This window comes from Alligator mississippiensis, chromosome 3, assembly GCF_030867095.1.
Source record: "Alligator mississippiensis isolate rAllMis1 chromosome 3, rAllMis1, whole genome shotgun sequence".
NCBI lineage: Eukaryota > Metazoa > Chordata > Crocodylia > Alligatoridae > Alligator > Alligator mississippiensis.
The window spans coordinates 39,092,181-39,119,293 of record NC_081826.1 but is presented as its reverse complement, the minus strand read 5'-3'; the positions used below and the strand labels follow the sequence as shown (position 1 = coordinate 39,119,293).

General features: G+C 41.6%; 1 protein-coding gene across 2 annotated transcripts in view; it reads left to right on the top strand.

Annotated features, from left to right (window-relative positions):
• VPS13B (vacuolar protein sorting 13 homolog B) overlaps positions 1-27,113 on the top strand; it is an 877,527-nt gene that overhangs the window by 744,823 nt on the left and 105,591 nt on the right. For both annotated transcript variants that reach the window (XM_059723846.1, XM_006263597.4), the window contains 2 exons: positions 1,358-1,565; positions 1,880-2,064. In XM_059723846.1, coding sequence (XP_059579829.1) covers positions 1,358-1,565; positions 1,880-2,064 — 393 coding nt within the window. The remainder of the gene's footprint in view (positions 1-1,357; positions 1,566-1,879; positions 2,065-27,113) is intronic.

Below are 27,113 nucleotides of genomic sequence, written 5' to 3'. Positions count from 1 at the left end.
CAATTAATGCGACTGAATATACTCTGGGTCAGTTTGAGCCAGAGTAAACTAATCCTGATGTCACTGCCTACACATGCATTTAAGCTCCGTAATTTACTGTGCTGCCAGACACCACTTGTATCTGATTTATCTGGCAGCGCAGTAAATTGGTCTACTGCGTCCTAATTGCTGTGCACATGTCGACGGTGACAAATTAGTCTGCTGCACAGTAAGGCACTCGATGTAGATGCTTCCAGTGAGAATCACTATAACACCCATAGATGCTATGTTGTTCCAAATATATGGTAGAGAACATGCTCTCTGGAGAAATGTTGCTTGATAAGCAGCTGCTGCTGTTACCAAGGTGTTGCTGCAAAGTGGCATCAATTGTAGTAGATAATTATAAGGTAGTCTTTAGGAGTGATGGTTTATTTGTTCACTTGCATCTCTTTAAGGAGACATATTATATCTACCAGTTTCTTCCAATTTCTGTTTCTGCCAAGAGCAATGAAAAATTATAGAGGCTGTCAAAAAATTAGGAAAAATCAATAAAAGCTTTCTAACCTAAAGATCCCCTTCGGCAACTAATTGATGAGTATATATTACTAGATGACAATTTTAGGGACCTAGACCTGATATTTTCAGAACATTGACCTTCTCAAATACCCTGAACACTTGACACTTTGCATATTCAAGTTCTTGTAGATTGTTGTCAAACCCAGCATCAGTGTGATTAGCACTACAAACAGGATACAACAAGAAGCGTTGGCTGATCAAGCCTTTGGGGCTCCTATACACATGCAGGGAGGCTGCTCCAATGCACTGTAATTACAGCGCATCACAGCAGACTCAATTAATCAAGTCTGCTGTAGCATAGTAAACCAGCAAACTCCAATGTCACATGTATCAGTATCCCCACACTGAAAAATGATGGCAGGGTTCTTTAAAATAAAGCTCATTCGATGAGCTTTAGTTCAAAGTGCCCTGCAACCATTTTTCAGTGTGGGGACGCTGATACATGTGATGCTCAGGGAGCTTTTAATTAGCGTGGTTCTCGGAGATGAGCTCATTAAAGCGCCTTTCCCACCCTCTCTCCCAGAGTACATCTATACACACCCTTTGATTCTAAACTCATCTGGGCAGTGTCTGTGCACTTGACACATTGCTACAGTGCTAAAAATGAGTTTCTTGCTCGAAAGTGGAGAAATGAACAAATTTACCCAGTGGCATACCAAAATCTTTTGACATATAGCAAGTTTGCAAATAGTTACGGTGTATGAAAACAAAGCACTAAAAAAAGAATGTGGGATTTTGGAGCTGTTGGTGTTTTGCTCTTCATTCATCTTGAGTGATTAATAGGTTATCTTTTTTTAATTAGGTTTTCTGGGGTCAAGAACATTTGAATTGTTTAGTTCTTCTCCATGAACTTCTGCAAGGATACCTGACTAAAGAAGGCAGAATGGAGACACTGACCTCATGTCAAACATACCAAACTTACTCTCCTACAGAGAGAAATCAGGTCTCAAAAACTGAGCATACCTCTGATGATCTGAGAACTGGCCTGTTCCAGTACATACAAGATGAAGGTACGAAAATAATTATTACCGGGGTTTTTTTAGTTACAAATAGATACAGTAGGAAAATATTGAAGATCACCTACCCGTTGCAATTAAGTTTTTGATTTTTGTTCTTAAAGCAATTGAGAAAACATCTGCTATAAAGGAAAATACCTTTTGATTTCATTCCATTAAGCTGTAATCTATTAAAAGTCAGGGAAATTGCTTTTTTATTTTCTCTTTTCGATCCTAAGAGGTTTGTTTTTAATGACTTTCGTTTTATAACCCAGCATGTTCTCTTTTAGAAATTACATAGCAGATTATAGCTGTCTTTCTTTTGACAGAAGCACAGAAACTGCCTGGTGCCTATGAAGTTGTGTTTTACAATGAAACTGAGGATAGTCCAGGAATGATGTTATGGAGATATCCAGAACCCAGAGTACTCACCCTTGTAAGAATAAATCCTGTTCCTTTTAATACCACTGAAGACCCAGATATTAGCACAGCAGACCTTGGAGATGTTCTTCAGGTTGGTAATGGGGAATTTTTACTTTTGTTATTAGAAGAGAATGTTGTCGTTATAATTTTGATCAGTATTTTAGAAATTGCCATTAGTAAAACTGTGCGCAAACTAAACGCCAGGAACCCAGTAAAATCCACAGGAGGTGAATTTTGCAACTTGAACACATCTCTAACTGAAAGTAGCTCAAGCAGTGGTTTATCTGTGGAGGTTTTTCCACGGTGTATATAAACTGTATGTGTGTGAAATTTTTTATTTCAGTTCACATGTCTTTTGAGCTCTGAGCTTTGCTTTGAGCACTTGATTTAAATGAACCTTAAAAATATCAAGGGAAATTTAGCCAAAAATATCAAGTTCTGCATGGCTTCACATGGAAGCCACAAAGCTGCTGAGTGGTATATACTTTCTGTCTGGAACCATAAGCTGGGACCTCTTCTTACCAGCTGGTTTCTTTTTGTCTTTTCTGTTTGCTAGGGAGTTGGGGACTGCAATCCCCCTCTTGCCAGCACCTTCATTGTCTGTCTTGATAGATGGCTGTCCCTCTTTTCTAAGGTTTTTAGGGAAGATGATCAGCTTTCTTTCCATCATCTTGCTTTGGGGAGAAATGATAAGGTCAATCATACTGACCAGTCCCTATAACTCCCTTACATGGAAGTGTTGTCTGCTACTCAGTGTTCAGCTGGAGTATGTCTGCATGCCCCAGCAGTGGTCTTACTTCTGCCAACTACACTGGTCTTTCATTATTTATGTTGCTCTCCAAAATATAAATCTAGGTATTTTATACTCTCTATAATCTAGTATAATTCATCTTTATTGTTTCCCTTATTCCCTACATTTCTATATTGTTTTTTAGTTACTTTAATAAGTTCATTATTATTTTTATTCTTATTTTTCTTCTCTTTTAATGAAAGCTGAGTTCGTTATCTTTTTAATTCATATTGGTGTATTAGTCAGATACAGAAGCATGTTGCAAATTTACATTAATTAAACTCTCCTTTCTACCCAGTGAGAAGGATTACATGTTAATTCATATTGTTATAACTATTGTAAATGTATTTGGGTTTTAAGAATTTAATTGTGAATCACTATGCATCAAGTTATGGATCAGTAAGGTAATCCTTCACATATCCATAATAGAATGTCATTACACTGAATATAATGTTATTGAAATCATTGAGGTGCCCTACCAATTTGTTTTGCACTCTAGAGAGGCAAATTCCAACTCAAATCACTTGTACAGTAGTGAAAAATTAAAGAAATCAATTAATCTTAGCCTGAGGTCCAGTTTGAAAGAGCTGTTAGTGTTATGATGCCTGTTTCTGATGACTCTGTTAGGTTCAGATGAAAACTAACAGTTCACAGACTTTAAATCCTACATTTTCAAAACAAATTTGAACAAAAAAATTCTTTGTAAATTATACTGCGCTCCCATTATAGTTAACGGGCTTTCTGGACAAAATAAAACTTATACTCTTTAGTAATGTATCCCTGTGTAATTACATAGATTTTTGTTTCAGTTTACATCATTGTGGATCCCACTGTAGGTCTCAGCTTCATGTATGCAGGAGTGGAGGGGTTTTTTAAACAACAAGAATCTTATACCTTCTTGTGTTTCCTGTAACTCTATTCATTGCAACAAAATTGAATCTAGCAGGTGCCCACCCCATTAGTTCTTAACTGCAGCTAAACGTCTACTAGGCTTCAAGAAGTTCTTCAAAACTACTTCTGATCTTCTGTATTGGACAACATCAGGCCTAGGGACAAAAGTTATACATAAACCAGTTTGTCATCAGAAACTGGTTTAAACCTGGAACAGAATAGAAGTTATGTGCACATAAGCCAGTTTCAAAATGGCTGAAACTGGTTTAAGATAAACTTGGTTGAGTTTAGTATCACACTTAACTTGTTTAGATCAAACCAGTTTATGGAAATTCTGTCCCAGACCCCTCCCTCGTTCATGTTAAATCACGGTCCTCCAGCATCCCAGGATGCTTTGCAGCCCTGGGCTGAGCTGGGCTGGGCTGTCTGCTCCAGGAGAGCAGGGTTGGCCCAGCCCCTCTGCTCTGTAGCCGGAGCAGAAAGGGCTGGCTGACAGGGGTGGAAAACTCAGCTGGGAACTCAGCCCAGCTTGCCTGGTGGGGGCAGAGCAGCCCCTGCCAGACTTTTCACTTGCTGGAGTGGAGGCTTCAGCCTTCCCCCTGGCTCAGGAAAAGGGGAGGGAGGAGGGTTTAAACGCCCTCCATGGCCCATGCTGGGTCTGCATGGCAGGGAACTGCCACGCTTCTGCCCGCTTTTCACCCCACTCCCCACTTGAGCAGGTGAGAGGGTAGCACCTGCCAGGGTTTTTGCTCCCCCCCCCCCCCCCCCGCTAGAGCAAAGAGCAGGGGGTGTGGCCAGGCCCTGGCCTAAGCAGGCGGAGTGAGTCATGGAAGGAGGGGATTTAACCCCTGCTCCCCCAGCCCTGGACCCCAGCTAAGGTTTGCCGGGGGGGGGAGTCCCTCCCAGGCTTTTGCATCCCGTCCCCCCCACTACACACTCCCTGCTTGAGCAAGGGGCATGGCCACACCCCAGCCAGGGCTGGCAGAGTGAGGCAGATAGGGGGTTTAATCCCCTCTCCCTTCCCTTTCCCACTGGCATGGGACCCCAGCTGGTCCTGTCAGGCATTTCCCTCTGCTGCTAAAGCAGCAGTGGCCATGGCCAGATGCCAGCCCTGGCAGCAGCCTGAGGCAAAGTGAGGGGAGGGAGGTTTAATCCTCCTCCCTCCCCTCTTCCACTGGCATGGGACCTCATCTGGGGTCTGCCTGATGGGTCCCATGCCATTCGGAAAGGGGAGGAAGGCGGAATTAAACCTCCCTCCTACCCCACTTTGCCTCAGGTGGCCTCTTGTGCTGGCATCTGGCCATGCCCTCTGCCACTCAAGCAGCAAGTGTGGGGAAATGTCTGACAGGGGTTGCTGCACTTCTGGCAGGCATACTCTGGCTGGGGTCCTGTGCCAGTGGGAAAGGGGCTGCTTCCCCTCTTCCCCATCCAGGCACACCCCAACTGGGGACCATACAGGGCAGGGTGGGGGTTTAAACTCCTCCCCAATCATTCTCAGGAACCTGCCGGGGCCTAGCCATGCCGCTCTTCCCCCCCTCCAAGCTCAGCTTCCCTCCAGCCTTCTGGCCACGGCCAAAGGGAAAAGAGGGCTTGCTCTAGTGCCCCCCAGCTTCTACCCTGAACCACTGCAGGTATGTGGTTGCATTTCCAGAATCAAAAATGAATGTCTATTCACTTGCTTCTTGGCTCAATCTATGCAGGTTAGACTAACCTGTAACAGTTGAATTGATTCAGGCCCGGACTTTCTGAATGTCTGTACTTAGCCTAGCTGTTTCCATCCATCTGTTCTTGACTATTCCATCATACAGGCCCTGTTATCATAAATAGATTAAGCGTTGCTGAGTGAAAGTCTGTGCCTTTAAAATCTAATCGCTCTAAACAAAAAGTTAGCCCTGCTAAGAACTTGTTGATCAGGGAGCTGTGCTACGTTACCTCGGCATCAAAGTCACCTGGCAAGGTTCTGACCACCTGATTGGAAGGTAATTAGGGAGTCACTTGATAGAGGGAGTGAAAAACTGCGAAGGAGTAGAAGGCAAGCAATTCATTCTCTTTTACCATGTTCAGTAGCAGAGGTGGAGCTACCTGCTCCAGGACCCTAACAAGCCAGGGAGAATGCCTGCCCCCTGCAACATAGATGGACCAACAGAGCCTCCCAGGGAGGGGTAAGCTGCATTGTAAGTAAGGGGTAAGCTGCAAGTAAGAAGCATTGGGCCTTGTAAATTTGTGGTTTTTCTAAAGATCTATAACTTCTTGTGCTTTAAGAAAAGAAATGGCATGATCCAAAACACTCCAGATCCTTTCCATATTGGTATGTATTTAGTTACATCTGTTGCATAGTTTCTGAAGAATTAAACTGTAAATGAGAAGCCTCACACCATTCGTGGGATTCTGGAAAGGAGTGTATTTACACAACACTGGGAGTCTAAAGAATCAGGACTGGACCTTAAGAAAGGTAATGGACCTGTGAGTTCCAGCTCTCAGAAACATCCCAGGTGGATAGGAGCATCTGCCTCCTGAAACTGAGCTTAGAAGCCCCAAGATTGAGCAGTGCCTAGAATCTGTTTAGACTCAAGAGTCTTAAAACACCTTACAATCCAGAGGCAGGTTCCCTAATATCAGCATGGTGAACAGTCATTGCGTTTGCCCAGAGCTTTGTTTTATTACTTTAACAGCAAAGTCTTTCAGGATGTCTTCCTGGTTCTTTTCAGCCTTATCCAGCTTTTCATTCTCACTGTCCAGGAGAGATGCTGCTTGCCTGTCACCCACAGCGCAGCATGCCGTGATTCATACACAAAGAAAACTGAGTAATTGTGGTTCCTCAAGATATTTCAGTCATTTTGGATCACATGGCCTGCTCTCCATCTTTGCTTTTCAAAAGTCCTCAGCAGCATGACCTTTAAATTATGAAGGAATTTAAAGTGGTTTCACCCCTTATGCTCTCATATGGGAGCACAAGAATGCATTGGTGGCCCTAGTTGGCACTGCTGTTCAAAAAAACTTAGGTGTTGTGTGCATGATGCACATACTCACCTGCAATATGAGCCACACTGACTATGACCGCTTTGAGAGCCAGGTACTCTAGGATAAGTAACCATTTTAAATATGAGAGTATTTACTTTTTTTAATAGAATAATACTGCTTTGCAGGTGGTTTATTTTCAAGTTGTGTAAATCACTCACTTCAACATAGTTCATCTGAAATATATTGGATTAGGTGGAGGAGGAGACTTCCTTTGTAGATAAAATTTTATTTTAGATGTTTTTAAAAAAAATCTTTCCACAGTGTATACAAAGATGCCCCTCCTCTTCTTCATTTATGTTTCTTTGTTTTCATTTACTATATTTACTAAACAAAGAAATAAGAATGTTGCTCATAAAAGGAGATTTTTCCAAAGGAAAAACAGAAATGTACAATTTTATTCAAGTTCCCTTCTAAAATAAATTATCTGTAAGCCAGAGACTTCAGCAAGTTTATGAACAATATGCTGACAGTCAGCACATTTTAAAAAGGGACAAAATAAATATAAAAACTATAGTAATATTAAACTGCATGGAAACCATATTTAAACAACTTCAACATGGCACAAACTATAAATGCTAGAGGAACCCATACTGTAACCAGGTGGGTTACAAATAGGCTCAACTTGTTTGGTGTCAAAAAATTTGGTCCAAGGTAAGTTGTTGTAATTTCTCTTGTGTTTAACATATTTAAAACTTTGCCAGTTTTATGGTCTTTCTTTCATGAGTAAATCATTGTGACAGTTCATCTGGCTTTCTGTCTTTACAAAACTATTTTTGGCACATCTTTTTAATCATGAATAAATGTTGGAAGTTTCTTTGTTTCTATAACTGTTCCTCAGATTCTTGGAACTTCTGAAAGCTTTACTATAAACAGAATTTTGCTGTTACAATTAGATATCAGTGGTACGTGATGTTGCAGTTTCACTGTAAGCTTAGGGTAGTCTAATTGTTTCCAATAAATAAGAAGTAATCTCAAACACAGTGTTTCTCTCATATAGTACTGTTACAAGTTCAGAAATGTTCCACTTGCCTGTGTTATTGCTTTTATAACCTTGTAATGATAACTATAAACATTTTTGATAGTCAAGTTACTACTTTATCCCACCCCTTACATTTCTTCCTTTATTTATGAGGGAAAGGTTTTCTTCTGTTATTTTCAAGAAGTTTGGTGTCTATGTTTGAACACAATCATCTCCATCCCAGTTACAGCTGTAAGAAGCTCCTGTTATCCATGTTTTACATCCTAAAAATACACTTTTGCCTCATCTTCTTTCCAGATTATTAGGATTTGATTAAATTCCTTTTGAGTTTGCCAGTACCTCTTTTTAATTGTTAGAGAAGTTGCTGCTCAGTGAAAAATTAGGTATTTCCTGTGCCCAGGTACTAGGCCAAATATCTCTATGGCACTCCCAGCCCCTGTTAAGTCAGGGGGCAAAGAGCAAGAGCAGGCATGTATATAAGCTGGCTCTTCAAGATGATGCTTCTCTAATAAGTCAGATACACTCCCAAAATTATTTTTCTTGCTCTTTGTTAGTGGATCTCTAGGCATATTATATATTATAAGAGCGCCTCTAAATGTGATATATCCTGTTTTTCAAGTCAGACCTCAAAGCATAGTGATGAAAATTAACCTGGTTTCAGGTCTGAGATTTAGTGTGTGTCAAAGAAGCATTGCTAAGCCCATGGAGCCATGACATTGTTACTGTTCAATATTTTGCAGACTACTGTTGCTGAAAACATGCTTTATATGTTGCCAAACGTAAAGAAAAGTTCTAGTATCTGAATTAGCACAAAAAATATATCGCACATGATTTTCAGGGGACATTAGTCCCGTCCAGACTTGATTTGACAAAACTTAAATGGCCGGAGCCACAGCAGCTGTCTGTCCCTTCCTCCCTCCCCCCTAGCTCATACTCAATCCAAGACATGGGGCTTTCCCCTCTTTGTTAAATGTGGGGGGGGGGCTTATCTTGTAAGTGAATAAATGGATATATATCTTACTTTGTCTCTGTGTCTGGTTTATAGTACTATTCATTGATATATTTCAAATATAATTCATATTTCATAAGCAGTCCAGGCATCTGACATAGTAATTATAGGATAAAAACTTAATTTTTTGCACCATTCAGCTACCTCTGCTTACCATTGACTGACTACCTGTAAGTCTGGATCACCACTAAGGTCTTCTCTGAATACACATTCCCCTGCTTATATATTAATTTAGGCCCTGATCCTGCTTGCATTTTTATTTGTGCTTAGCCCCATAGCACTCATTAACTTCAAAATAAGTTTAAAGTCAGTAGTGTATTAGGATAGGTCTTTTAATAAAGAAGAGCCATGTAGGATGTTTCAGAACCACACGCAGAATGCTGGAGGCAAGAGAGGTTGGCAAGTGCTTCCTCCTCCTAGCCTCACCCCGTCTCTTTCCCATGCCCACTCAGATTCTTATCACTGCATCATAAAACACAACATCTTCCCATAAATTCTTATTTCTCTCTGTTACAGTTTAGCAGTGATATGTTTAATAATCATATTTTAGCTGCATATTGGTATTGGATAGAAACATACTGCAGTCTAGACTTTTGAGAACTTGGATAGTAAATGGGGGCTGTTGAATCAAAAGGCAGAAAATCGTTTAAAATGTCAACATTACATATCTTTCAAATGTGAGGGAAATCAGTTTTTATAAAAAACTGAATATTTAACAAATCAAACCAGCTGCCAATTGGAAAAGCATTGACAATGATGGCAAACCATCATTTTTATTTGCTAGCAGATATTTATTAGTTTTTCTTTTTTCCTCTACATGCACTTTTTATTTTGTTCTGGAAGCGTTTCCTGTTACTCCTACACACTGAACAACTATAAAGTAATAACTTTGGAGTGCTAAAGCTCTTTTATTTTTTTTGATGGTATGATGGTGATGATAGTAAGCTATGGTATATTCTATCTTACCCTTTTCTCCTCCTTTCCTTCTTGAATTGGGGACAGAACTTAAGTGTTCTTAGTTACTAAGCTATTAACTCTTAATCATCAAAGCTGTGTGCATGCACAAAATCACAAGGACCTCTGAAGAGGTTTTTCTTCCCATAGGCACAACTGTTTTCATCACTGTAAATCTGTAGAAGTCAACCTTTTTGAGCTGTGGACCGGGTGCTTGAGACCTCAGCTGCATCAGAGGCTGCCACTCCCTTCCAGTTGGGGGACAGGGGAAGAGAGCTTACCTCCACCATGCCTCCATGGGGTGGGGGGGGAGATCAGTGTAAGGGTAAGAAGTGTCTACCTGCTTGGGGGATGGGAGGGGAAAGGCAGAGACAGAGAGAACATGGAGGGCTGTGGGAGGGGGTGGGAGGTATTATCAGCAACATCAGTCAGGGCAGGGAATGGCTCATCCAGGCCAGACTCCTTGCCACTGATGCTCCATGCACTGGCCCAGATCACGTCAAGGTCCAGATCCAGCTTGCAGGATTTAGATTGAGCCCCACTGCCCAAAATTAATTACACTGATGGTGATCAGCCAGCAGACTTGCAATCCAACATAACCTACAAATGCATGTTACTGCATTTGGAGCAAATGCATTTTGAAAACAAAAATAAAAGCAATAGAACTGCTCTGATTTTCTGAAAATATAAAGATACATCTATGTGGGCGTGCGTGTGTGGGTGTGCACACATGCAAAATTTTCAGTGATTCCAAGTGGTGTTTAGGCATAGCATTTGCATGCGTCTGTTCCAGTATCTGTCTCCTCAAGGGAAATTTTACCAAAGTCTGGAGGAAGCACATGAACCACCTCTCACCTTGATTCAGGACCTTAGAGAGAGACTGTCAAAAGCAATTTTCTAATATATTCATCTGAATCCAAGACAACATATAATTTATAGCCACCCCCAAGTAATTAGAGTCTGCCTATGGAAATTTATAAATTTGTGATAATTTTACATGTATAGAATCTAATTATCGGAGGCTTGTCTTAAATTTATCCCCAGCAACTGCTGCAGCAGGGAAAGCAGTGGCAGGAGGGGAGGGAATAAGGGGACAGGCAGTGAGGGGGATCAGAAGGGAGCAGGTGTGGGGGGCAGGTCATGGTTGGGAATGGGGGGTCAGGCAGTGGGGAAAAGTATAGAGCAGGTGAGGGGTGGGGTTAATCCCTGCCACCTCAGCCCTGTCCTGCAGCCTTGGGCCCCCCACTCCCTCAGCTGCCCTGCAGCCTTGGGACCCCTCCCCTTCCTCCCTCCCCCTCCTCATCTTGCTTCCTTCCCATGCCATCCCCCCCCCCCTCCACACACACACACACACACATCATTTACCCTTGCTCTGGAGTTGGCAGGCTCCATCCCCACTCCAGCTTGGGGCCTGGGGCATGGAGCACAGCCCCAGCCTGGCCTGGTAGCAGCAGCCATTGCTGATACCAGGGTGGTCTGAGGCTGTGCTCCATGCCTCAGGCTGGAACAGGGACAGAGCTTGCTAGTGTCAGAGGGAGGGTAAGCAGTAGCTACCTGTCCACCCCTGACCTCATATTCAATCCAAGATATGGGACTTCCCCCCCTCCTGTGTTAAATGGGCAGGGTGGGGGAGGCTTGTCTTGGAATTGAAAAAATAAATGGATACGTGTTTTACTGTGTCTGGTTTATAGTATTGTTCACTCATATTTCAAGTATAATTCATATTTCATAAGCAGTCCAGTCATCTGACATAGTAAGTATAGGATGGTAAAAAATGCAGGGCTCCACAGTTACTAAAATGGATAAATACAAGGAAAACCTCATCAGTTTGCAAGTGTTAAATATATATGATTTTCCCAAATTATTATGAATGTCATTTTTGTGGCATCTGGTTAAAAATATGGTTTTATGCCAAAATTAAAAATATGATTCTTTATCAAGAAAGAGGTATGTTTGGAACACATCAAAGAGGTTAGAAACTCCTGAGTTAATCTTACACAGTGTTATGTCCTTCTCTCCTTGGCCAGACCAGTTTCTACAACTTTACTTCTTTGCTCCTGTTTCTACAACTTTAAAATGATAATAGTAATACTAGCTGACTCCCTGAATTCTTGAGAGAATCTGTTGATTCACATATGTAAAATGCTCTCAAAATATATAAGCTAAGCACACTGGGGACATATTTGATAGTAGGAAAATGTACAGGAGCAAGAGTGTTGTGTTCTCATAAGAAGAAATCTAACAGCAAGCATCTTATTCTTTGTCCGAGTTATATAGTAAATATTAGCTTTATAGCACAGCTAGCGCTGGTGGTGTAACAAGCAAGGTTTGTGTGGTATGAAGGGGCTGGGTTCTAAAAGCGAGGACAGGGAGGATGCCCAAGGGTCTTACCCAGACCCTGGCAGCCACTGTTGTTGCTGCCACCTCCACATGCTCTTCCTGGCTCTTGTTCTTAAAGCAGCAGCAACATGGTGTCTGTGCACTGGCTGGTGCTGCAAGAACACTGTGAAGCTTCTCATGCTTCCAGGGTGCAGACTCCATGGGGGTGGCAAACAATTTTGACGCCCCTCCTAAGTTGGCACTCAGGGCTAGTGCCCTCCTCACTTACCCCTACTTATGCTACTGGCTAGTGCCCCCTTTATGCAAGTGTAAAATTACTAAAAAGCCTGCTGGCAGTAGGAGATCCAAATGATGCTAAATACATACAATTTCAGTGCTGACTGTAGCTAATATAATTAAAAAAAAACATGGAGAAAGCATAGCAGATCCTGCTGACAGTTTTGCTTAGACAGTGCCGAGCAGCACATGTTTCCTGAGAGTGGAGTTAATCTCAGAGTTGTCTCCATCTAGTGATTTTAGGCAAGGGTATTCCATTATTGCTCAAATTGGTAAAGGCAAAGAAGAACAGGAAATCAGTGTTATTGTGGGAAATCATATTTGTAGCTTTAAAGCAAGGAAAAGTCCAACATATGGAAGTCTTTCAGGGAATTTATCTTCGGGTCACAGTGAGGATGCATAGAGGTAGAAATGCAACTTCTTTCAAATGTCCAAGATAGGCAGTAGTCGGAAGGATTCTGTGAGAGTTTTAAATCACAGATAAAGCTCTTAAACCAATATCCCAACGTGGTGACACAAATGAAAGTGGAGGAAAATCTAACGATAGATAGACGTGTGAATGAATATTTGAAAATATCTTGCTTGTTATGTGCTAATGAAATAACAGCGCAGAGGAGCTCAGCAGTGCTCTGAGTTCTAGGAGGGTCATTTTCTATTCAAAATATGCTGTCTCTTGCGATGATCATTTCTTTAGCAAAAGTCTTTAGAGCTGTATAGAGGTATCTCTTTATATACTCTGACCTGGCTCAATGTGCAGCAGAGGGGCTAGCTGAGGAACAAGGTAGAGTTAGCTGGCAGACAGAGTCTACACATGCATTGTGGTTCACTAAACACCACCGCAGAATACTACCTATGTTTACAAGTACTAACCTAAGGCAGTGGTTATTAGTTTACTGCGGCCTAATAGGGCTACACATGTAGACATTGAGACTTTACTGAGGAGCTAATTAGTCTACTCTTCAGTAAACAACTCATGTAGATGCACCTAAGGAGTCATTAGTTTCTATTTGCTGCTGTCAGAAGCATGCAGTATTATTTTGGGCAAGGCAGGCTCTTATCTTCTGTTTCTCCATCTATCTGTATAATTCTAGGTTGGGCCTCTCCAGGTAGGCCCAGCCTAGAATTATTTATAAGTCAGCATGATTTTGATCTTGTCTGAGCTCTCATCTGTTTTTAGTAATAATTAATCAGTGGTGATAAAGGCAATGTACAGATGTTCCATTTGTGCCAAGAGAAAGGCTTTCACCCAACACAAAAAGGAGAGCATGCAGACATTCAAGGGCATTCTTGCAGAAGGAAAATGGCTCTCCTGGAAAAAGTTAGATCAGTTACCTATGAGGAAGATATTTCTCCCAATTTCAGTGCCTGTATGCATCTCTTGGGAGAGACACACACCTAGTACTCAGTCCTCTGCTCTCCCTGCTTCCTTCTCCAAGATTCATAGATGCTAGGGTTGGAAGGGACCTCAATGGATCATCGAGGCTAACCCCCTGCATAGGCAGGAAAGAGTGTTGGGGTCATGTGACCCCAGCCAGGTGCTTATCCAGTCTCTTCTTGAAGACCCCCAAGGTAGGGGAGAGCACCACCTCCCTTGGAAGCCCATTCCAGATTCTGGCAACCGTGACCATGAAGAAATTCTTTCTGATGTCCAAGCTAAATCTACTCTCTATCAGCTTGTGGCCATTGTTCCTATTTATTCCAAGTGGTGCCCTAGTAAACAGAGCATCTCCTATTCCCTTCTGCCCTCCGCCCTTCTCCCCCCCCCCCCCAGTGAATTTGAATATTGCCACAAGATCCCCCCTTAGCCTTCTCTTGCTGAGACTGGAAAGGTCTGGGTCTCTTAGCCTTTCCTCATAGGGCCTTCCCTGTAGGCTTCTAACTATACAAGTGGCCCTCCTCTGGACCCTCTCAAGGTTGTCCACATCCCTCTTGTATCGCAGTGCCCAGAACTGGACGCAGTACTCCAGCTGCAGCCTGATCAGTGCCGCATAGAGGGGAAGCATCACCTCCCTGGACCTGTTCGTGTTGCACCTGCTAATGCATGACAAAGTGTAGTTAGCTCTGCTAATTACTTCATCACATTAACGACTCATATTCATCTTGGAGTCGACAATGACTGAGATCTCTTTAAACCACTGTGCTGCTGAGGTCATTCCCCAGCCTATAGGTATGCTGGTGATTCCCTCTCCCTAGGTGCAGCACCTTGCACTTGTCCTTGTTGAACTGCATCCTATTGTTCTCTGCCCACTTCTCTAACCTGTCCAGGTCCACCTGGATTCATTTTTTCCCCATCAGTGTGTTTACTTCTCACCATAGTTTTGTGTCATCTGCTAATTTGGAGAGTGCTTTCCATGCCGTCCTCCAGGTTGCTGATGAAGATATTGAACAGCACCAGCCCAAGGACCAAGCCTTGGGGGACCCTACTGCCCACATCTTTCCAGGTTGATACCAACCCATCCACCACCACTCTCTGGGTGTGACTCTTAAGCTAATTTGCCACCTACATTACTGTGTAATCATCTATGGCACAGCCATTCAATTTGTTTATGAGAGTAGGATGGCATAGCATGTCGAAGACCTTCTTAAAGTTCAAGTAGGTGACATCTACCTCAACTCCTGCATCTAAACATTTAGTGACCTGGTCACAGAGAGAAACAAAGTTAGTCAGGCAGGATCTACCTGCTATGAGCCAGTGCTGGTTGCCCTTCAGCATTATATTACCCACTGGACTCCTACAAATGTGATTTCTTAATAATTTTTTCAAGGGTTTTCCCAAGGATGGAGGTGAGACTAACCGGTCTATAGTTACCCAGGTCCTCCTTCCTCCCCTTCTTGAAAATAGGGACTACATTGGCCCTTTTCCAGTCCTCTGGGACCTCACCTGAGCACCACGAGTGCTCAAACAGCCATGCTAGGGACTCTGCTATGACACTGGCTAATTCCTTCAGCACCCTTGGATGGAGTTCATCTGGTCCTGCTGACTTAAACATATCCAGCCCCTCCAAGTGTCTCTTTACAAGGTCAGTGCTGACAGTAGATTGGCTGGTGTTCCTCCTGCTCCTATCTGTAATGCTTTTGGGAGATTTGTCTAAATCTGTGTTGAGGAAGAGCACAGGTTCCCCTACAGCTGATCCAGGGGCGAGCTGTTAGGGAGCCCTGTGGGAACCCTGTTCCCTGTCCCACCAGTCAGCTGATTGACAACAGAGGCGGGGAATCTTCTGAGGCAGGAATCCTCCTAAAGCTCTGGGAGGATTGCCACAGAGGAAGAAGAGTGCACTCTGATTCAACCTGAAGGAGTGGCACAGAAGGCAGGTGTGGGGCTTCCCAGAACCTCAGGAGAATTTCCTCCCCCACATCCTACCAGTCAGCTGATTGGCAGAATGGGGATGGGGGGCAGGGAGCATTTCTCTGAAGCAGGAACCCTCCTGGAGCCCTGGGAGGGTTCCCACTCTGGTTAGGTACAGACAGTCAAAAAGCCTGAGGCTAAATTGAGTCAGCTTTTTTAGGTTAGGCTAAAATGCACAGATTAAATTGAAACAAAAGTGGAAAGACATTTACCTTTGATTCATGAAATGCAGGCACATGCCTGCAGTGGCTCAGGCCAGAAGCCGAGGAGGCACTAGAGCACCACTCTCTGGCTGTGTTCACTTCCTTTTCCTGCTGCTCCTGAGGTCTCTGGGATTTGCAGTCCACAATTACAGCAGCAGAACTCTGCAGGGTTGCTCATCACTTCCTCTTCCTGCTTCCAGGTGCCTCTGGGATTTGTAGCCCACAGTTGCAGCCAGTAATATGTTTGAGCAGGGGAAAGGGGTGTTTAATCCCCCTCCCTGGCCCCAGACCACAGCTGGGGTCATAAGGGATTTGGGACAGAAGTTTCATAAACCATAGTTTCATAGTTCATCTAGCCTCCCCTTAGTTCATCTAGCCTCATCTAGTTTCATAGTTCATCTAGCCTCCTCTTAAAGACCCCCAGGGTAGGAGCCAGGGCCAATTCTCTTGGAAGTTGGTTCCAGATCCTAGCCGCCCTAACTGTGAAGTAGTGCCTCCTGATGTCTAGTCTGAATCTGCCCTCTGCCAGCTTGTGACCGTTATTTCTAGTCACTCCTAGTAGTGCTCAGGGAAACAGGGACTCCCCCAATTCCTGATGGTCCCCTCTGACTAGTTTGTAAACGGCCACTAGATCCCCCCCCTCAGCCTTCTCTTGTGGAGGCTGAACAGGTTCAGGTCCCTCAGCCTCTCCTCGTTGGGCCTGCCCTGCTGCACCCTGATCATGTGAGTGGCCCTCCTCTGGACCCTCTCCATGTTGTCCACATCCCTCCTGAAGTGCGGCACCCAGAACTGGACACAGTACTCCAACTGCGGCCTGACCAGTGTCACATAGAGGGGGAGGATCACCTCCTTGGACCTGCTTGAGATGCATCTGTGGATGCATGACAAGGTACGGTTGGCCTTCCTGACTGCGTTCCCACACTGTCGGCCCATGTTCATTTTGGCTTCAATAATGACTCCAAGATCCTTTTCTGCCTCTGTACTGACAAGAAGGGAGTTCCCCAGCCTGTGGGTATGCTGCTGGTTGTTCCTCCCCAGGTGCAGCACCTTGCACTTGTCAGTGTTGAAACCCATCCTGTTCTCATCCGCCCACCCTTGTAACCTGTCTAGGTCCGATTGCAGCCTAATCCTCCCTTCTAGCAGCAACCATTTTGACCCAAATCAGTTAAGTCTGGTACTACATTCAGCCAGGTTTATCTTAAACCAGTTTCAGCCATTTTGAAATGTGTTTATGTGCACTGAGCTTCTGTTCCATTACAGGTTTAAACCAGTTTCTGATCACTTAAATTCGTTTATGTGTAACTTCTGTCCCTAGCCTGTGGGAAAAGAGACCTTGCCTGTTGCACTTCTCTCATTCCACTAGGAGGTGCATGGGGACAGGGGCTTTGGGAAGCCTTGCAACTGTGGGAGAATTGTCCTGTGCCCCCTGCATGCCTCCAGTTCCAGTAGGTGGCATGCAGGGGGTAGGAGACATCTGTGCTTCTACTTCAAGGCTGTCCAGCCTTGGGTAGCCTTGCAGCCATGGAGATTAATGGGGATTGGGAATCTGTCTCAGCAAACTGTCCCCCAACTCTGTTTCCAGACTCCAGGCAAAGCCATAACCTAGTATATTGTCATCCAGCATAAGTTATGTGAAAAGTGCTCCTCCCCACTCCCCACCTGCCCCATGTGCTACTACATAACATTACTTCCATTTGATGTGGCGCACACTGTTCGAGGGCTGCTGTTGCTGGTGCACTGTTGGCACCACCCTTGCTACAATAGTGTCTCCAAGCTTTAAATTGCAAAGCCCAAGTGGCAGGGAATCCAAAGCCCCAAATGCTGGGAACTGGTGCTGGTGCAGGTCACACCCTCACAGGCTTTAAATGCTGTTTGTGATGCCCACCTGGGTGGCACACAAGCAATTTAAAAACTAGGGAGCTGGGATACAGAATGGTGGAAACTTTCCCTCTCTCTATTCCCTGCTACTTCCCCCCACCTTTGGGTTTAAGTTACCTCATGTACAAAATGTCCCAAGTAAGTCATACCCAGGGTCTCTGATATGTGATATATGTTCCTATCGGTCTTGCCAGAACTTGCATGCTCACCTAGTAGTTCTAAGTGCTTCACCTTTTTTTGGTTCAGTGCTGGCAGGCAGGAAGGGCTGGAGTGTGCATTAAGCGAGTCAGAAGCAGCTTTCAACATTTCAAGAATCCAAATCAAACTATTACAATAAGGTGCCTATTTGGAGAAGTGCATGGTCCCTGAAACACATCAGCCCTTTAAAATTCCAGGGTATTTCAACCTGGTACTATTATGTAGATGGTCCTCTCATCAAAGGATCTATAAACCTGACTAACTGAACTGAGTAGACAATGGCTGTAGGCTTATTCCCTCTCAAACATACAACCATAGTTTTAGAAGATGATTTACACAGATGAAACATATGCAAGCTAGGGACTCCAGAAGTAGCCAGTGGAGCTTTGTATTTCCAGTTCTCCTAAAAAACTTCTCCTGGAGGTTGCTTTTTGTGCAGTCATGTAAGCAAGATTGTGAAAAGTAATTTCTTCCACAGTTGTAGTCCTAATTTCATTGAAGTTTTTTCATAGAATTTTGATTTCTACTGTTCTTTTCTCTACACCTTTATCTTTCCTACCCTCTACTTCCAAAAAGCCTATACATTGTTGCTGAACTGTTTGTATAAGTGGCTCTGGATTAAGTAATAGACAAATATCCACTGTTAAATATTTTAGCTATTAGTGATTGAATGAAAAAAGTACTCCAAAGTCTGATCCCTAAGACTGGTCTAGGTTACATTAGCAGCAAAAATGTTAATGTAGTTTTCCCCTGAAATGTTGTTCTATGAGAGCTGCAAGCTTTTAGAAGTCATAGAGAAGTTGAGACGAGAGAAGCATAATCCATGGTGATTGTTCATTTCTGCATTTTAAATAAAATATCCCGTAGGTTACACCTCTGTCATTTTTTACATTGTGAATGTCTTCCCTGCCAGTATTCCAACAGCATTCCAGGGGCAATTAGTTTTCCAAGAGCTGATGAAATAATTGATGTCTGCTGTGGCCACCTTTTTTTGCCTTCCTGAAGTCTCTTTGTAAACAAGCTAAAAAGCCCATTATTTTGTTCTAGAAGAATGATGATTAAGGTATCCGAATGTCACAGACTGCAGAAAAGAATAAGAATAAATACAGTTTTGAGATTGTGAACATTTAGCTGACATTTAATATGAAAACACCAGGTAAATAACCCAGCTCTGGAAGATTTTCTCTGTAAATGGTTTGAGGTGAAGAGAGTTCCCAGCAACTGCCTGGGAAAACTGAGGATTCAAGAGAAATGTCTATTACATCATGTTAATCTCCTACACACTTAAAATAGAACATTCCTGGACTACAGAATCTCGGGCTTGATGTTTTCAACACTCTGCTAACATATAAACAAGACATATTTTTAACACCTTGTGGCTGCTAAACAGTGGCTCAAGGAAGTATGAGCTTAGGAATGATTGGCATCAGACCTACTTATTAGTCATTACTCTAGGAAAGATTTGACATGACAGTCAACAGAAAAAGAATTATGATCTATGTCAAAGGCATTTATTTTTGCTTTTAACAGAGAATACCTCATTTTTGGCTGACTCTGCTTCCTTTTTGCTTTGCATTCCCTGTTGGGGCTACAGCATCTAGCTGGGCATTTGAGAGTCTGGGAAAAGAGCTTTTTTGGGAAACCACAGATTTTATTCATGTTTGGCTCATTTCTCACATTTCAAAAGCAAGTATTTTGAAAATCCAAATAATTTGTGTATGACAGGTTAGTGATTTAGGTTCATGGTATTATTAGCCAAGAAGCTGTAAATTTTAGCCATACTTATCAGCAGCACTCACTGAAATGTTTGTATGTTTCTACGGTTTACAGTCAGCTTTAAAGCTTGTGCTTTAATTGGTCAGACTGTTTTGTCCAAACGCTCTGATTAGTACAGATGGTAGATGCAGTATTTTAAGTTATCCTTTTAAATTAACTTAGACACTATTTGCCTTCTATTCATTTATTGGATATTTGCATAGTTGAAACACACACAACATTCAATATTGTAGTCTCTTTTAGTCTTCAAGCTTTATTTGATCATATACTAGTACTTTGTCATTAAAAAATGCTTTTTACCTAGGCTAAGTACAGGCAATCAAAAAGCCTGACACTGAATCAATTCAGTCTTCTCAGGTTAGTCTAAGCTGCATAGACTGAACTGATAAGTAAGTGAACACATTCACTGTTGATTCCCAGAATGCGGCCACATGTCTGCAGTGACCCAGGCCAGAAGCCTGGGCCTGCTTGAACATGGCTCTCTGCTCAGCTGAAACAGCCTGGGCCAAGGCTAGCCCACACACCCAGTGAAGGGGATCTTGCGGGGGCGGGGGGAGCGGTGCAAAGCATCCTGGGATAATAGGGGTCTGTGAGTTGACTTGAATGTGGAGGGGATCTGGGACAGAAGTTCAATAAACCAATTGAAGCTAAATCAGTTAAGTCTGATACTATATCCATCCAGATTTATCTTAACCAGTTTTAGCCTCTTTGAAAGCAGTTTATGTGCACTGAACTTCTGTTGTGTTACAGATTTGAATTGGTTTCCAATCACTTACACCGGCTTATGTGTCCCTAGCCCAGATGATCTAAGTGATCATTGGTGTGCACAAATATCATGATTGTATGTGCTGTTTTGCTTATTTCTGCATGTTAGAATTATATTGTTGAAGCCTCTTTACAGGAGTAGTATAAATATCATCTTAATTTTACTTCATGGAGGGAAACCAGGAGGAGAAGTTAATTTCTTCTACAAAGTTGCTTAGTGAGTCTGAGTTAAACATAGAAATAGAGCACATTATTTTTCCATGTGTTGAGGGACAAGGATTAGCTAAAAACCTGTTACTCTATTAATTTATTTTTATGTTTTATAAATGGAATGACTTTGTTGTTTCTGCAGGCAGTTAGGTATGACTGCTTGTGGAAGTTAAAGGAAGTTATGTATAATTTGCCTATGCATCTCCTTGGGGCTTTTGACCCCCATGCAAAATCCGCTGGGCATCAGAAGACTGACAGAACCATTGTGCACACTCCCACACTCCCTCAGATTCCTTTTCTCTGACTTAAGAAATTTTAGCAGGAGAGGTTCCTGCTGCAACTCCTGGACACTGAAGATCTCATGGCACTGTAAATTGGTGTCCTTGGCCAAAATATCCCATCTGCCTGCTATTGTGTAGTTTTTTTTGTGAATTGGTAGGCTGCTACCCATGATCCTAGAGGCGTCTGCATTTCAGTGGATCCTTCAAAATGAAAAGCACTATTTAAATATGGAATGTTATAACTTTTATCAGAAAAAATAATACAATATGAAAAATAGGGTAATAAAGTAAGTTAATAAAGCTCTATGCCAAGAACTCTTCTGTTAACTTATTCCTAAAAATAGCAGAGTTCAATAATGAAAAGAAACAAAATCTCATCAGTAAATTCTAGGGTTGTATAGTGCCTTATTTTCTTTGTAGTGGGAAAGGTAAGCAATATCTGCACAGACTCAGTCTAAAGATGAATGATATTTAGCATGTGAAACTGCTTCAGTGCTTAACAATTCCTATATTTCTTGTAAAATAAAAAAAATCTTAAAGAAGTCCTCTCACATCAGGAATAATGCTGCTCTGCTTTGTTTTAACAAAGCTATTACTAAGTTTAGATAATTTTTCCTTAATGAGAAAAATAGGCAGTCTCTGACAGATTGCATTCTACCAGACACACCTGCATTTGCTCTGAACCTGGTAGCTTGATAAATTGATAAGATAAGTTGGTCACATGTTTTAAAAAAAACACAAAACATTGGCCCTAATAAAAGAATGCTACATATTTCTTTTAAAAGGTTAAAACATATTTCTCAGGGCTCTTAAATTACCATATTCTGATACCAAGGGAAAATAAAACCTGGGCTTAGAGTCTTGTTTGTACTTAGAGGGCTTTCCGGACAGGAAGGCAATCTTGATGCAATTCAGTAAGCCACAATACCAGTGGGGCATTACAGGTGAAAAATTTGCAGCTGTACCCCTCACCACAATGTATTACAACTGTACAGTGGAATATTTCCTGTACAGAAATAGGGCTTGGTTAACTTTGTTTCCCAAGAGTAGATCACATTAAAATGTTATAAAATCATGATTTCCTGCATTTGAATACTTGTGGTTTCTCAACTGGTTCCAATATTACAAAGGGTTTTTTATGGCTTCTATTAGTTGAAGATGTATAGGAGCTTTTTTCCAGAGTCAGCTAAAAGCCAGTTACGTATTTAAAAAGAAAATACTTTTTTTTTTTTTTAGACAGCATGATTTTTCTTTGACATCTCTGAATTACAGTGCAGTGTTTAGTATTTATTTTATATACCATAATAAAGATTTAACTGTAAGTAGAATAAAAATAATACACCAGCAATAAAAAAGTAGAACAATACACTTTAGCAGACTACTGTCAGTATGTCTGACTAAATAGAGATGCAACATCTGACATTTATTTTACTGTTCTTTATATGAAATAATAATTACAATTAAATCTAGTTAATTTGTCATACTAAGGAGATTGGTAATGGTGATTTATTATCAATTAGTATGCCATTTTCACCTTGTTTGAGAGACAAATTTTGCATGTCATATCAAGACTCACAAAGAATGATTTTTTACATAATTAAAAAGTCATGCAAAATACTGAATGCAAATTGTATGCAATCTAATTTTGCTATAAGAGAATCATGAATATACAGCTAAATGTTTAATGTATAATTTATCAGAACTCTTTTGGGGAGGTGATATCTTTTATTAGACCGACTAGATAGTTGTAAAAAATTGTTCTTTATTTGCAAGCTTTGGGGCACATGTGCCCTTCCTCAGGCATTGGGAAGTGCAAAGATTGTAAATTTCTTACTAGAAAAATTCAAAGCTTGCTGCATAAAAATGTTACGATTACCATGCTCGCTTATTCTCATACATGCACTCATCAGCAAGATGGAAGATAATTCTGCAATATGGAATGGTTGATTATCTCTTTCTGAGTCAAGAAAAGGTGAAGAGTATTCAATATTTTGTAAGCATCAGCTGCCTTGACAATAACCAACTAATAATCAGGAGCAAATTCCATCATGAGAGTGCATGTACATTTGGAAATGACTTTGAGAGATGATGGAATAGCCAGTATTTTGTGCACAAACCAGTAGGACTCTACTGGGGATTCAATGCAATAACTAATAAGAACAAAGTGATGAGTTGCACAGATTTTTATTGTATATTTCCCTTTCAGCCAAAGATCCAAAATCCTGTGGATTTTCTTCATATGAGGAGGTGAGGAAACCAAGATTAATAGCAGACTACAAGGGTTCCCACCTAGCCTGTGACAGTATACATATATGTATGTTTATTGAATTACGTACATTGTAGTATAAAATTATCACTTTAAAACAAAAATTGTTAAACCCCATTTAAATCGGGATAAAAAAGCTCTCTATGAAGAAAAGGAAGTTTATAAACTCAAAGGTAATTTTTTAAATTTTAGCAGTTGTGGTATCTGTTTGTTTTCCAGTGTTAAACACAGAGCATGTGGCCACAGGAAGTCTTGGACCCTTTTCGAAAGGGAATAGTTTCAAAAGGGCAGTAGCTGGTATGGTCTAATTGTTATGTGTGAACAAGGTGAGAGTAATTCAAATACAGCAAAAGCAAACTTTAACCCTGGATGGAGGAGTGTTAAAGTAGGATTGGTTTTGTTGCATTTGAGTACCAGCTGCTGCCCTTTTGAAAGGGCTCCAAGCATTCTGTGTCCATGCCCTGAATATGTGCCATTGAAGAGGTATTTTACTGCCCACAATCTCAGGGTAAATGCCATGGGGAAATAGTGCAAATAACAAATCAACAAAGTCCAGATGACGGAAAGAATGAAAAAATGCAACATTAAATTCATTTGCTTTATGCAGCAATAATTTATTGGGTAATATAATACTGAAACATTGTTATGCTGTATCTGACTTTGAATCATCACCATTTTTCACTTGGATCTCCATCAAAAGTCTAATAGAGTAATTTCTAGTTTGTAGATATGCCAGGAAAGGTCTTTTCCATAGTGATGAGATATAATCTGAACCCCCTGAGGAGGAGGTCAGGGGTGTTAGCCAACTCCTAGAAGGTAATTTCATCTGTACCATGAGTTCACAACCCTCAGCTGCATGAGAAACTAGTCTGGCAGGTGTATGCTGAAGTTTTCTGAAATTATTAAAATTATTTTGTCAAAGTTTTCTTAGGAGCCAGCTTAGATGATATATTTTCAGTGTGAATAGGCATCTTAAGAGTTTTTATACCTGTGTATCCTTTTTTAACCTCACCTTCTATATAACGTACTTTTCTGCTAAGACTGCTTTTGCAGTTTTTGATACCAGACTTGTAGTAAATAGTGCCAAGAATTTTCACTTTATAAAAATGTGAATAAGGATTTTTAATTTTTTCTACTATTTCTTATGTTCACCTAGAGAGAAAATTGTATGTTTAAGGCAGTTGGCTGTAGAATAGAAAAATATCCCAATTCCAGGATAGCATTGTTATAGAGCAGTCAGTTTATTCACGCTCAGGAAGCTTGGGTTAAAATCACTGCTTGAGTTGGCATCTGACACAAAGTACACGATTGTATTGGATTAGATTCTGCCTCTCTTTCACTTAGGTGGCCCTGTTAGGAAATGATAAAACACACACATGCTTCCTGTCTTCTGTGTGCATTTTGTAGTACAGTAGTTGTTTCTGGAACAAGAGTGACTTAATTTCCAAGGAGAAGAGCCCACCCTGTGAGAGTTAGAGAGAACATTTAATCTTCCCCCCACCCCCTGCAACAAAAGCGGAAACAAAACAAAAATAGAAAGTCAAAGCAGCATCACTAAAACCAGCATTGACACATTATTTTGTAGCCCCTTTGTAGCTCTTCATCAGAGTTGGACAAGATGCATCAGACTCTTAGCAGACAATGAGATTAGAATATGTATAGTTCTGGATTGTGTGTTGAGTTAAAAGGATGTAGCACTTTGTATTTTCATTTCTATACTAATACTCAGAATTGATTATATAATATTTTCCATATAGGCTAGGGACAGACATTACACATAAGCCTGCAAAAGTGATCAGAAACCAGTTCAAATCTGTAACACAGCAGAAGTTCAGTGCACATAAACCACTTTCAAAATGACCAAAACCAGTTTAAGATAAACCTGGATGGATATAGTATCAGAATTAGCTGATTTAGTTTAAATTGGTTTATTGAACTTCTGTCCCAAATCCCCTCCAGATTCAAGTTAATTTACAGTCCCCTAGCATCCCAGGATGTTTTGCCTCTCCCCCACAAACTCCTCCTTGCAGTGTGGGTGGGCTAGACTTGGCCCAAGCTGTCTGCTCCAGCCATGCAGGGAGACATGCTCTGGTGCTGCCTGGCTTCTGACCCGAGCCACTGCAAGCATGTGGCTGCATTTTCCGAATCAAAAGTGAATGTCTGTTCACTTGCTTATCGGTTCAATCTGTGAAGCTTAGACTAACCTTCAAAGATTGAATCTATTCAGCCTTGGGATTTTTGACTGTCTGTACTTAGCCCCAAGGACCTCAAACCAGTATTTCAGATTTGCTGTAATTTTCCCCATGCTTAGAGAAGGAAATAGAAATGTCAAATGTGGAAACTGTGCTAAGTTGTGATAATTTGGAAACCTTTTAATTACTTGTATATTAATAATAATGATCATTATGACTGTATAATAATAATTATAATGATAATAGTGGTAGAGTTAGTAGTGTAAATATTATAAGTTCATTGGTGAAGGACTATCTTTTTCTTCTCTGTTTTATAGATCACCTACCACAGTGGGTTCCTGGTCTATGCCTGGGTCTCCTTGGCACTGCCTCTACACAAATACCAAATAAGTTGGTATTGTTGTTTATATTGATATGTTAGTGCCTGGAGCCCCAGCTGGAGTGGGGCTCTATTGTTATGGGCACTGTACATACTCAAAGTAAGATTTTACTATTTAAATTAACCAGACAGACAAATCTGGGGAGAGAAACATTAGATCAGTAGGAAAACAGGAAACAGAACCTTGACAGTAAATATCAGAGTGATAAGTATCTTACAAAAATCATATGTACAGGCAGTTCTCAGACTTACTCCACAATTGGTTCCTGAAATCCACAAGTCAAAACGTCGTAACCTGGAAACGATTTTTCCTATAGGAAACAATGTTATAAATGGGGGATTGGTTCATGAACCAAGGCCCAATACCCTATTTTCACCAAAATAACCCAACGTTTTTTACTCAATCAATTATAGATGAGTAATAATGCTACATCAATGTATTTATATTGTTAATAGCAATCATATTGATTTGGAAGCACTTCTTTGAGGTGACTTTGCTGGACTTTTTGAATGGCTTTTGGTTGGACTTTTTGAAGGATTCTTGGCTAGAGTCTTCTCAGGAGTCTTGGCTGCAGGTTTTGCTGGAGTCTTGTCTGCTTTCTTAAAGAAAGTGTCCAAGGAAGTTTGGACAGATGCTCTCCAGGGAGATGGGCGATGCAACAAACTTGTTCTCTGCCATGGCATTGCGTCAGATCAAGCATTGTAAAGTATAAACTGACGTCACAAACTTGAAATAGGGTGTCAATTTATAAACCTTGCAAGTGCAAAACTTTTGTAACTCGAAACACTGCAAGTCAAGGACTGCCTGTAGATCCCTGATGCCCTCTTTCCTAGCCTTTTTCTTAACCACAAATCTGTCCTTCACCTCTCCCATGGTGATTCATAGATTCATAGATGTTAGGGTCGGAAGGGACCTCAGTAGATCATTGAGTCCGACCCCCTGCATAAGCAGGAAAGAGTGCTGGGTCTAGATGACCCCAGCTAGATACTCATCTAACCTCCTCTTGAAGACCCCCAGGGTAGGGGAGAGCACCACCTCCCTTGGGAGCCCGTTCCAGACCTTGGCCACTCGAACTGTGAAGAAGTCCTTCCTAATGTCCAATCTAAATCTGCTCTCTGCTAGCTTGTGGCCATTATTTCTTGTAACCCCCGGGGGCGCCTTGGTGAATAAATCCTCACCAATTCCCTTCTGTACCCCCATGATGAACTTATAGGCAGCCACAAGGTCGCCTCTCAACCTTCTCTTGCGGAGGCTGAAAAGGTCCAGTTTCTCTAGTCTCTCCTCGTAGGGCTTGGTCTGCAGGCCCTTGACCATACGAGTTGCCCTTCTCTGGACCCTCTCCAGGTTATCCGCATCCTTCTTGAAGTGTGGCACCCAGAATTGCA